We start from the raw sequence: 12,973 nt of genomic DNA on the forward strand, positions 1-12,973 counted from the left end.
TATATATTTTCAACTTGATGTTGAAGGCCCCAATATGTTCTCGTCACTCTAAATATGTCGACTGACATTGCATGGCGAAAATTTGAAACAAAAATCTGTGCTTTGCGAAAAAAAGAATGCCTTGACTTGTAGCATGTCAGTAGGAATGTAATGAATGCTGAACCAGCCTTCTGTCCCGATTTTTCAAATCTGCAGCCCTTTCACAAGATTCAGGGGAAAATATGTTAGAGAGACAGTTAAATTTTGAGTGAATAGTCATAAAATTATTTCTAATATGATCAAAAATTTCAGGCAATACATCAAGAAAAAAAAAAACTGCGCTGAAAGCCATGCCACGCCTGCAATGCAGCGCTGGAAGCTGGAGGTGCGCACTTGCAACACAACACTGCATAAAACTAGCGAGACAAAGTACGTCGAACACCTTGCTTCAAAAGGCCTCACTTTTTGCCATTCAAAATGCAATACTCCATTCCCAAAGTACCAAAGTGAATTGACCACTATGGTCTGCTTAGAGTGTGAGAACAATCTAGTCAACAAAGAGAGGAATACAGTAAAACCTTGTTAATTCAAAGTCACTGGGACTGCAAAAAATATTCGAATTAACTGAGTTTTCGAATTAACCAACCATAGCAAAAAAATGCACCCAAGCAAAAAATTCATTCATTGCGGGAATGCAGCACCTTTATTGAACGAAGTTTGCAACAGCTGTACATTGCCACGTAAAAGTCGAATGTCCAGCTCGTGGCCCTTGCTGGCCAAATAGAAAGTTTACTCCAAGTATAAGTCAACGCGCATGCCCCCCACTCCATGCTGTTCCGTGTGCTTCGTCCCACTGCTGCATTTTGTTTTTAGTTTCCAACGTGATAGCATCGTGGCACTCGTGAACTCAAACCAACAAACACGTAACGATGCAATCACAAGGACAGCTGCCCGAAGCCAGTGGAGATCAAAAGCGAAAAAGCGGCATTACACCTTGCCTCTATACTCACGTGTGGCCCGACTGACCTGCGACATACTGAACTGCAAACAGTACTGTAGTTTCAGATTCCAGCACGACGCAAGCCCTGGAGAACTGAAAGTTTGCCCTCGCAAGGAGCCCCATTCATCCTACCAGGAACGGGCACTGACACGGGGCACGTGCTACCTGGCGCGCGTCCAAAACTACCTTAGGCTCTGCAAATAGGTCGACCTATACCCTCTAACCATGGCGCACTACTCAAAGAAGCGGCACACACAGGCAGTCATTGCGCACAGTCAACTCGTTGCGGGCATGTAGCAAGAATGGTCACGTCGCGGGACACGCACTGATGCTGTTAGCGATGAGAGGAGCTTAAAGGGGCTGTGAAACACCGCTTGAACGGATGCCGGTTACACTTCAGATGGAGTCTTTATGTCACACAGATGCTGACTCAAAAAGAATTACGAGAATCGATGCATAGGAACGGGAGTTATTCAATGAAGAAATTTCAAAATACAAGCAAACAAAATGCTGCCCACATATCGATTTTCATGCAGCTTCCCATTCCCATTTCACTCTCCCAATGACGACACTTAGTGCGACCAATCAAAAGAGCCTATCTGAGCACGTGGCGGAAGTTTGCACTCCATGGTTGCCTGTTCTCTGTAACTCGTTCCCGCCAAGGCTGGCAGCGCCGTTTGCATGATTACAACAACCATGTGAACGCCCAGCTGACCTAGCGATGCTTCATCGTCATGTCGACGGCGCAGAAGGAAACACTGATCAGTGACGTTCCCTTACTTATGGATCCGAACTCGAGCGCGAGATACTGCGACGGTGTTAGAGCCTGTGCAAGATAAAAGACACATTCAGCATAGCGTGTACCGCTACTGCTTATTTCCAACCATCGCCCGTCGCTCCTAGCGCGCTGGTTGGTCACGGCGAGCAAGGAGCGCGCGCTGTTGGCGGGAACGTGGTTGATACTCCACAAGCTGACAATGCGCACTGCCTGCTAAATGTGAAACGAACGCATCTTTCCTTGGGACCGAAACGAACACTTATAGAGTGCAATGGCTCGATCGGATCGATTCCGCAAAGCCGCTCTCACATACATAGAGAGTAGCCATAAGTGTTGTGTTATGTTGGGTTTTATGGCACATAGACAGCTAAGGCCATCATGCGCCAAGCTCAAGGTATAGAATTGGTTGTCTGTAGAATGTTTAGGAATATGAAAAATCATCGATGGTGTAGATGGCCTAAAAATATTGAGCTGCCTTGTAATAACAGGGAAGAAGAAATCTGGAAATAGCCAATGGTAAAAGCCCCAGAGAAGGTCAGGTAGCCTCAGCGGCTATCCTTGGCTGGGCAAGGATCCTGAGGTTTCCAACCAATCAAACAAAAAGCCTCAGCCTTCTTCTCAGGAATGAGAAAGTGTCTGAGGTGTATCATGTACTAAAGCAAACCAGTGGTTCAAGATTTACAGTTTTTCAAGAACCCCTGCTTCTTTTAAAAAACCAAAAACGGAATTTATGTTAGCAATGGCATCATCATTTAAGCAGTGCTGAATGAAAAGGAACGCATTCATTATATAATTGAGTAAAATACTTTTTTCTTAGTGTTTCCAGTTGCACACATGAAAATAAAATGTGTTTAACCGTAAGATCATCTCCGCATTCGCAAATAGGTTTGTCTTGTTTTGTTAGCAGGAAGTTGTGCGTAAGGTGCGTGTGACCTATCCGGAGATGGCATAAAATCACTTCCATAAAACGTTCCTGGTGCACACATGATTTAAATTCACCAAAAACTGGCTTTCCCAAGTGTAGTTTATTATTCACTTTGCCGTTCCATTCCGACTGCCATTTTTCTCTTAATTTACGCTGTACTAAGTTTATGCAATCCTTAAAAAGTATATTTGCTTTTTTTATTTCCTTGCCACGAGCTTTAGCAGCGCAGAAATCTGGCCTCTCGTTGCCTCTTATTCCGGCATGACTGGGAACCCAGCAGAATTTTATGTTTTGTCCTCGAGCTGTGGCTGTTACTATCTTGTGTATGATGTCACCAAGAATCGGAATGACTGCATTTCTAGGATGCAAAGCTGTAAGTATACTAAGGGAGTCTGTGTAAATAACACTGTTGGTAAGGTTCTCGTTTTCTATTTCTTCTACGGCCACACAGGCTGCGTAACATTCTGCAGTGAAGATGAATGAGCACTGCGGAAGTCGTACTGTTTTCTCCGACTTCCCTCGGACCACTGTGCTCCCTACGTAAACGTCCATTTTTGAACCATCTGTATAAAACTGTAAAACTACTGTATTTTTCTTCGAGTGCAAGGAATTCTTGTAGTATATGTCGTTGCGGAGTTTGTTTTTTATGGAAATGAGTAAGAGTGAGATCACAGATTGCAGGAAAATTGTACCATGGAGGTAGTGGATCTCGTCTTTGAGCAATGTCAGGTAACGCATCAGGTATGCCGAGGTTTTGGCACATCTCTTCAAAGCGCAGGAGAAGTGGCCAGATAGCAAGCGGTTTGTTGTTAAACAGTGTTCTAGATGGGCCCTTTGTGACTATTGGGTAACATAGGTGTTTGGGTATTGAACGTATTTTTAAAATGTATGAGCATGTGAGCGTGGCTCTTCTACCTGTAAGTGACGGTTCGTTGATTTCTACATATAGACTGCTTATGGGCGACGTTCTGTGAGCACCAGAGAAAAGACGCAAACCTAAATTATGTATTGGATCTAGTCGTCTCAGGTACGAAGGTCTCGCTGACCCGTAAACCATACATCCATAGTCTAAGGTGGAGCATACCACTGAGCGATAAATTTGTAAAAGACATGTTCTGTCAGCACCCCAACGTTTACGTGACAGTACTTTGAGTATATTCAGGGATCCGTAGGCTTCCTTTTTCAGTGCGTTTATATGAGGTAGGAAATTGAGTTTTTTGTCAAAACTTACCCTTGAAATTTGTGCTCATTTTTGACGGGTATCTGTGTTCCGTTCAGGTGTATAAATGGGTCGGCTTGTATGCCTCGTTTCAGTGAGAAAAGGATGGCTACTGTTTTCTGTGTGGAAAACTGGAAACCATTCTGATCTGCCCATGTCGCTAGTTTATTCATTGTCAACTGTATTCGTCTCTCGCATGTTGCTACGTTTGAGGATGTGCAGGCTATTTGACGATCATCAACGTACACTGAATACAGGATGGACTTTGGGATTATTTTACTTATGGAATTCGTTTTTATAATAAACAATGTCGTGCTTAAAATACACCCCTGAGGAACTCCGTTCTCTTGAACGAAGCTCCTGGACAGGGTTGATCCGAGGCGTACTTGAAATGAGCAGTCGGAAAGGAAGTCAGTGAGGCAGTTTAACATCCTACCGCGGATGCCTAGGTCACCAAGGTCGCGGAGGATCCCAAACCTCCAGGTTGTATCATACGCTTTCTCCATATCGAAGAAAACGGCAAGACAGTGCTGTTTGCGTACAAAATCTTCTCTTTTTGTGTTTTCGAGGCGAACTAAATGGTCTGTTGTTGAGCATCCCTTTTTACAACCGCATTGATGGACATCAAGAAGTTCGCGGGATTCAAGAACAAATGTTAATCTTATATTAAGGACACTTTCGAAAGATTTCGCGAGACAGCTTGTGAAGGCTATCGGCCTGTAGCTACTTGGGGAAGTTGGTGGTTTTCCAGGTTTCAGGAATGGCACTATGATTGCTTTCTTCCACTCTTTAGGTATTTTTTCTTCTGTGAATATTTTGTTTAAGAAATTCAAGAGTGCCTCTAAGGCAGGCTGCGAAAGACGGGCAAGCATTTGATAGTGTCACGGTGTTGGTGACAAGAGAGGACCTGTTAGAAGGCAGGGCTCGGCAGCACGTCCTTCAGTTGGCGAGACGGCGAACTTCAACGTCTTTCAAAACGAGAGCACCACGAGCGTCGTCTTCTTTCCGAGCGCCACGAACGCCACCTGGCAATAGTGTATCTGGTCGGGTCCTGGAGCAGTTTTTGTGCCGGCAGAGAGTACAGCATTTATTTCTTGGAGAGTGATTAAATTGTTGTATTGTTGGTTTGCACCTCCACTTGTTGGAAGTCTTTGTTTTTCGGCAATACTTTTGTATTTCAGGAAGGACTGCATATAGTGAGATGAACTAGAAACGGAGCGAAATGTTCCCCCAAAAGGTCTGCCTGTTCCCCTATGCTTGTTTGTATGCCAGGTGTTGTCAAAAGAGGAATCGTGAACGGTGAGAAGGTTGGCATTTAATTTCCAAACCTGTTCCCACATTTTCTTTGATGTTATTTGACAGCTTATAGATGAAATGTAACTCTGCCATGAGGCTTTCTCGGCACACACCGACAGACGTACCGAGCTTTTGCTCTTGCCTTTTTAAAACGTACGAGATTCTCATGTGTAGGGTACCTGCGAAATTTGCCCCAAGCTCTATTTTGTTGTTTTTTGCTTCCTTGCATTCCTTTGTCCACCACACTGAGTTTTTTCCGCACCACTCCTGAAGACTGAGGAATAGCTAAGTGTGCGGCATTAATTATACAATTCGTGAACATTTCGTTTATCTCATCGATGCTGAGGTTTTCCAAAGCTATATCCTCTAAATTGGCTTGTGCTCTAAAAATTTCCCAGTCTGCTAAATGCAGCTTCCAACATCACGGTTTAGTTGGGATAATTTCTGGCACGGATGTGAAACTGATTAGTACAGGAAGGTGATTGCTGCCATATGGGTTGTCGATAACGTCCCATTTAAAATCGCTAAAAACAGATGGAGAACTAAACGACAAACCTAAACAGCTCATATTTCCTGAAGTTGGAGAGCAGTATGTGGTCTTTTCCATGTTAAAAAGACATATAGTGTTTGTGAAACTAAAATGGATTGTTTGCCCCCTAGAGTCGCAGCGCTCGCTTCCCCAAAAAGGGGAGTGAGCGTTAAAATCCCCAAGTACCAGATATGGCTCTGGAAGTTCATCTATCAGTTCTTCTAGATCATGGACTGTTAATGTAAAATGTGGAGGAATGTATACGGAACAGATTGTTAGTGTTTTATAGCTGACAATGCTGACTGCAACCGCCTCAAGTTTTGTATTGAGCTTGATTTCTTGAGCAGGGACGCCGCTTTGGACGACAATTGCGACGCCTCCTGAAAGTCTATTTGCCTGCTCGCGATCGCGTCTAAGTTTTATAATGTTTCAGGATATGCACATGTTGTGGACCAAGATTGGTCTCCTGAAGACATAAAACTATGGGTAGCATTGACCCTAAAATATGTGTTATGTCACTGTAATTCCGCATAAGTCCTCTACAATTCCAGTGAATTAAAAAAGCCATGCTTATGCTTTTGAGAGGAAATGAAAGGGGATTTACTTATGTGGTAGGCCCGTTATGAGGGGCCTGTCTTTTTTTCGCTCAAGAGAGCTGTTCTGCCGGTGTAATAGAGGCAGAGTGGGTGTTGTATCCATCACCTCAACACAGGTGCTGGAGGACCGCGCAGCCGCGGTTGTGTTAGTTTCAGGTTTCTCCCGACGGGGGGAGGTCCTGAGGGATGCCGACCCATGGACCGGCGGTCCCTGCTTTGGCAGTGACAGGGCAGCTTTCGCTGACCCTGCCTGGGGCGTGGATGGCCCTGCCATAGGCTCGGTGGGAGCGGCCTTGGCAGGTGCCGGAGTGCTGTGCGGTGCTACGCCCCTGCGCACCACATCAGCGAAGTTTGGTTTTGCTGTGAAGGAGAATGTGTTTGTAAGTGCAAAGCGCCTTCTCGCTTCTTTAAATGAAATGTTTTCCTTTGTCTTTATGGTGATTATCTCTTTTTCTTTCTTCCAGGACAGACACGCCCTGGAGTATGCAGCATGTTCTCCTTCACAGTTTGCACAGCACAAGGCTGCATCATATACGTCAGACTGGTGATCATTTGAAGCTCATTTTGCGCAAGTTTTGCAACCGCGGCCACGACTGTGAGTCGGCCACGACTGTGAGTCGTGGCCGAACCTTTGACAATTGAAACATCTGCGAGGGTTTGGTATGTATGGTCTTACACTGACTTTCAAATATCCCACGTCGATTGTGTCGGGCAAGGTGCTGGTGTTGAACGTGAGGATCATGTGTGTTGTGTCTATTTCCTTATTGTCCTTCTGGATTTTGATTCTGTGGACATGTATGACGCCTTGGTCGGTGAGCCCTTCGAGCATTTCTTTTTCAGTTATGTGAACAAAATCATTTTCGGATATTACGCCTCGGAAAGTGTTAAGTGAGCGATGAGAAGTCACGGAGACCGGGATTTCCCCTATGGACGTTAGGCTGGAGAGCTTAGAGTGTTGGACATAGTCACACAGTTCGAGCAATAAGTCGCCGCTGGCCATTTTTGAGAGCTTATAGCCAATGCCTAAGGTTTCATTCAAGCACTTTGACACAAGGAAGGGGGATATTATTCTTGCCTGTTTATCTTGTTCTTCACTGTGGATCACAAGATATTTGGGGAAAGTTACTTTTCTTTTTTGAAAGAAGTTGTCTGCATCGTTCCGCCCTCTTTTGAGAGAGCGATCAGGTTTTGAAAGTAGGGGAGCCATGAAAAAAATTTTGTTTTTCGGTCATGATGCCAGCCACCCACCACGGAGTCCAACAAGGGGACGGGACAGGAACTTGATAGCAAGCCCTGCCCACGCCAGCTGTACACCTCAACTATAACCAAATATGACGCAACTCAGGGTAGTTGGTCACACAAGGTTAACCCTCGCCGCCAGGAAAAAGAAAAAACCAAGAAGAGAGGTGGAGACAGGAAAGTTCTAAGAAAGATGATGGAAAGTGAAAGACAGATGGGAGGACAGGAAATAGCGACTGCCGATTTCCCCCGGTCGGGTCAGGCCGGAGGTGCAGTCTACAGGAAGCTGGGGCCAAAGTAGTGTGTTGCCTCCGCCGAGGGGCCTTAATGGTCCAAACGCTCGGCATCGGCTCAACCACCAGGATCCCCTTTTCTCCGGACAAAGCGATGCCACGCACGGCTAGGCGCGGGTGCTCGTGTCCGTGGTGATGCACTGTTCACCATCATCCCCTGCAGGGATGTCCCTGCAGATCCTCGGGAACCCGTGGTGTCGCCACTGACCAACGCCTGCAAGCTGCAGACGCCCCCCTGCGGGGAGAGTAGCCATAAGTGTTGAGTGCTAGGTCGTAGGATGTTTACTGAGAGGCACAAATTCCTTTGATGCAAAAAGTAGCCACAGCCTCTGGTGGTGTATTTTTGCTTTACTTGCTTTACAGTGCTTTTATCTAGGGCAAAAAAGTTGGTTTTGTTAATGTAATATAAACACAAAAACTTGTAAAAACGCATCTCTAGTTATTAACACAATTTGCAGTATATTTACTCTTTGTCCAATCATCAAGCTCCCACTAAGTGATGTCATATACGTCAGGAATTTGTTTTTGCGAGCTAATATTAAAAACCGTAGTATACGCGGTACGACCAATGCTGATAGCATCATTATAACTCATTCTATGCAACCAACAGTCAAAACAATGCACTGAAAATGTGTTTCGGAGCCCATTTAAATGCCACAGTGCACAGCTAGACGCTGCCTTGACCGCGACCAGGCTGGAGAGGAGCGACGAGCACACGAACCACTGACCGTGCCTCGACGAAGTGCTGAGAATGTTAGTTTGAAACTGGTACCCACACCTCCTGCATTGCAGTGAAGCACATCTTCCCCACTGCAGACATGTGCTTTGGCCGCTTCAGCTGTCCGCAAGCCATACTAGATTGGTTTTTGTGCTGAGAGCAGTGGCATAGCCAGAATTATTTTTCAAGGGGTGTTATACACCGCCGGTAAATAAATAAAAATAAAGACAGCCTGTGCCCAAACAATATCTTAAGTCATTTTTCTGCTTTAATAAAGCCGAAGGGTTAGTTGTTTTGTTCACTGTAATATCTACATAAAAACACGAGTACTTGAGGACTTGATTCATAAAGAACATTTATTTTCTCACAAAAAGACACTCGTACAAAAAAATGGAGCTATTTGGAATATATTCACACAAAATACAACAAAAGCTTCTGCTCTACAACAAAGTCAGCAACTGTCACAACTTCTACCCCATGCATGTGAGCCTGCTCCCGGCCGCAGAGGTGCTTTTAAAAAGAAAGGCATTTATGCTAGCTGCCTGTGTCCCAACGCTTATGTACGCTAGTTGCAAGCGTTTTGCGAGAATTTACACTGTTACATCAGCAAACATAGTTCAGCACGTGCAACGCAGACGCAATGATAACTTCAAGGGCGCCTCGATGCGCACGCTGGGGAGAAGCGCGTGCATCAAGGCGCCCTAATAACTTCAGCTTAGTGGCACTTTCTAGTCTTTCAAACAGGAACCTTTTTGTCAACAAACCGATACTCCTCTTATTTTCTTTTTTTACATTTTAATATACTGATATGACTGCAGTACTGATATGACTGCAGCACTCAGAAAATTTCGGGGGGTGTTCTGACACCGAAACAGCACCCTTGGCTGCGCCCCTGGCTGAGAATACGGGGGCTGGGGCGCATCGAGCATCGGCCTTACTAATCAGCATCACTCTGCAGTGCCACCACGCGGCTCCGAGGGGTCGTCACTTCATCGGTCTGCGGCGAAATCGGGATCAGACATCCTTGCAAAGCACCTCAGATCTTCGAATTAACCGAGCTGATGTGCGCCGCTGCTTCGAATCATCCGGTCAAATTTAGATTAGAAATTAAGGGACACAATAAATTATCAGAGATTTCTACTTATCCGGATTGGAATTACTGAGGCTTTACTGTATTTGGAAGCCGCATCGCAAGCTGCACGACTTTCAAACACGCCCACCGTGAGCCAAGACACCAGGAATCTTTGCGGATGGAAGTAAGCAAGGCCCAACGTTGGTCGCATTTCAGATTGCATGCAGTTAGCAGCAGTAGAGCAGGCAAGGGTGGGGTGCCAACGAATGGGAGTTTGCTTTGTGTGATGCAGCACTTGAACAGGCACCAGCTTCTAGTTGTGTGAGACCAGCTCAGCCAATGTCGACTATTTTTTCATATTAGCTAAATTCCATGCGGTACGAGTCAGAGCATTTTCACTGCACAACAAAAGCCATTGTTGCAAAACACCAGCTTGTGACTCCGAACTTGGAAGTGAAAACAAGCTACAAAATTTGAGGGACACTTGAACTCCACCTGGCACGACAGCATTAATGGCTTTCATCAGCAGCTCCTCTTGCCCATGCAGACATGAATAGACGCAGTTTCCACATTATGTAAACGACATACATATAAAGCTTCACTGTAGGAACGTGTCTGCATAGCTTAGCGGTTGCGTGTCTGGCTTGCAACCCAAGGATGAGGGTTTCCATTCCCAACTAATTACCCCAATTCTCTTTTCAGCACGATCATGTAGTTGCATGCCCTCATGACATTTGAGTCGAGTTCTGACCTTCTAATCACCAGTGTTTCAATCTTTTTTCCCTCCACAGCTTCCCGTGTGATGCCAAGACTCTCTGTTCAACCAATCTGGCTTTTCTGCACACACACGCACCGACGACAGACACCCAACTGTGCCGGGTCTCTGCTGAGTGGACCCTTAACACTATCGCGTGTTTAAAATGCAGCTGTGAGGGGGCCAGGAGTGCCTACCTCCTTCTTGGTGGCGATCTTGTGCAGGCCTATGCTGAGTGCGAACCCTGCCTGACAGCTGCCTTCTCCAGGTCACCCACTGGGGAAGAGGCTCCGTTGCAGTGCCCCCTGTTCCACCTGGGCCAGGAAGAAGCTCTGGTCCTTGGCAGCATCCACCGCATGCAGCAGCTGCACACCTGTGCCACAGGGCAAGGCCTCAGCCCAGCAGACCCACAACCGTCCTGGGCTTTGCCACTGGTCAGCCCAGTGCATGGCCCATTTGCACTTGAACGGCCAGACTGCTTCCCTCCATAGTTAATCGCTCACGACTTTCGCAACGCCTTAGTACAACCAGGAACACAAACGTTTCTAAAATGTTTCTGCTAACATTGTATACCCATGTAACCACAAGTTGTATCAGCTAATATTGCATAACGAGCAGGTATTCATCGCTGTAATTGAAATCTTGTGTAAACCGCTCCCCTATAGTACAATGCCTGTAATGTAATGTTCTGTAACCATTTCCTTACAACAGTAATTCTCACAAACACTGTCTCACAGACTAGCTTGCTCAATGTCATTGAAGCTTGCGGAGCTGGTTTATGTCACTGCTGGAACCATCTCTGCCAAATTTCATTATTCGTCTCGGGGGTTTTCCTGACAATGAAGTGCTGAAAATAAAGTGGGGCGATTTTCAATCTTGTGAGTCCACTTTTCTCATTTCCTGTTTTTTCAGTTAGCTGTCAGCCCAGGAAAAGTATCGTTCCAATGTTAATTGATAATATGAGTAGTGTAGCAGGCTTTCTGGAGTGAAATTTTGTAAGGAACTCAACTGTGCGCTCAGTTTGTCTATTTTCCCCTTTTTTCACACTAAAAATGAGTTTTAAAAAATGGTGCAAAACAAAACACCAATGCCATTCTCTATATGGTAGCATTCTTTTAAAATATAGCAAGACTAAACAAAATAACTCCACAGTTGTGTGCTCTGGACATTCCCAAGGCCACATAGCACAAAAAATGGGAAAAATTACCCTTATTATCCGAACGATAGTTTTACGAACCAAGCAGAGTCATCCTTGTCCCAAACGTTGCATAACATGCTTCATACTTATTACAGAATAATGAAATTTGGCAGCAATATAAATTAGCCCAACAAGTTTCAGTGAAATCAAGCAAGCAGTTCAAAAGTTCACTCTTTAGGGTACTGTCCCCCTTAACACAAGGTGTGATTGGCTGCTGTGATAGCGTAGTGCTGATCTGTTCACGTCACAGCGAGTTCGAAACCCAGTTTCAGCAATATTTATTTTATTTCTGCATGGGCTGTTACTATGGTAGGTTTGGGCACTGTCACCCTCAAGGCCAAGCTTCCATAAACTCGGTGAGCTGGTTAGACCTCATGTAGTGGTGCTTTTGCACTAAAACTGAACAAAACGAGGTATTCAAGACAATGGGTATATTGGACATGGTTCCTGGTGAGACGAAGTCAATTTTGCACAGAGTGAAATAGCATTAGTTAGATCATGGTTAATTGTAGGCCTGTGTGGAATAATAAAGTATTCAATATTGTTGCGGGAAAGAATATATTTACAGCTATGTACACCAGCAAAGGAACAGCTACGAGCAGCACTCAGAACACAGTCAGAACTTCGTTGTCGTCTTCGTCCACCCGTTCACTCACTCAGTCTCGTCGTCGTCTTCCCGCTTCAGGACCCCCGGCTGATGAGACGCCGCCTCGGCGTCAGAGTGGCGACTTATGAACGTCGTGATAAGGTTTTAGGCGGGAGACATGGACGACGTCGGTGGAGGGGCCGGAGGACGATGGCGAGCACACAACGGGTGCAATTTCATAGTTCACGTCGGTGACACGGCGCACCACACGGTAAGGGCCCCGGTAGTGAGAAAGGAGCTTCTCGGAGAGACCGATGCTGCGTGACGGCGTCCAGAGAAGGACGAGTGGTCTGGGTTCATATTCGACCGCCCGGTGATGGCGGTCGTAGGCGTACTTCTGGGAAGCTTGTGAGGCACGGAGCCGACTATGGGCTATTTGGCACGCCAGCGAGGCCTGGGCGATGGCATCCTGAGCGTAAGCAGTGGTGGCGACTGAAGAAGACTGCATGAGTGTGTCCAAAGGCAAGATGGGGTGCCGACCAAACAAAAGGTAGAAAGGGGAATAGCCGGTTGTGTCATGCCGTGAAGAGTTATAAGCAAAAGTCATATAAGGCAAGGCAGCGTCCCAATCTCGGTGGTCTGGCGAGACGTACATTGCTAACATGCCGGTGAGCGTGCGGTTGAACCGTTCCGTAAGCCCGTTGGTTTGTGGATGGTAAGCTGTCGCGAGCTGGTGCTGCGTGGCACACGAACGAAGAATGTCATTAATCACTCGGGACAGAAAATAACGA

At 45.9% G+C, this 12,973-nt stretch overlaps 1 protein-coding gene across 1 annotated transcript in view; it reads right to left on the minus strand.

Moving 5' to 3' along the window:
- LOC144107158 (mitochondrial tRNA-specific 2-thiouridylase 1) overlaps positions 1-12,973 on the minus strand; it is a 129,462-nt gene that overhangs the window by 63,264 nt on the left and 53,225 nt on the right. The window contains 1 exon segment of the mRNA XM_077640152.1: positions 10,596-10,771. Within this exon segment, the coding sequence (XP_077496278.1) occupies positions 10,596-10,771 (176 nt within the window).

This window comes from Amblyomma americanum, chromosome 10, assembly GCF_052857255.1.
Source record: "Amblyomma americanum isolate KBUSLIRL-KWMA chromosome 10, ASM5285725v1, whole genome shotgun sequence".
NCBI classification, from domain to species: Eukaryota; Metazoa; Arthropoda; class Arachnida; order Ixodida; family Ixodidae; genus Amblyomma; species Amblyomma americanum.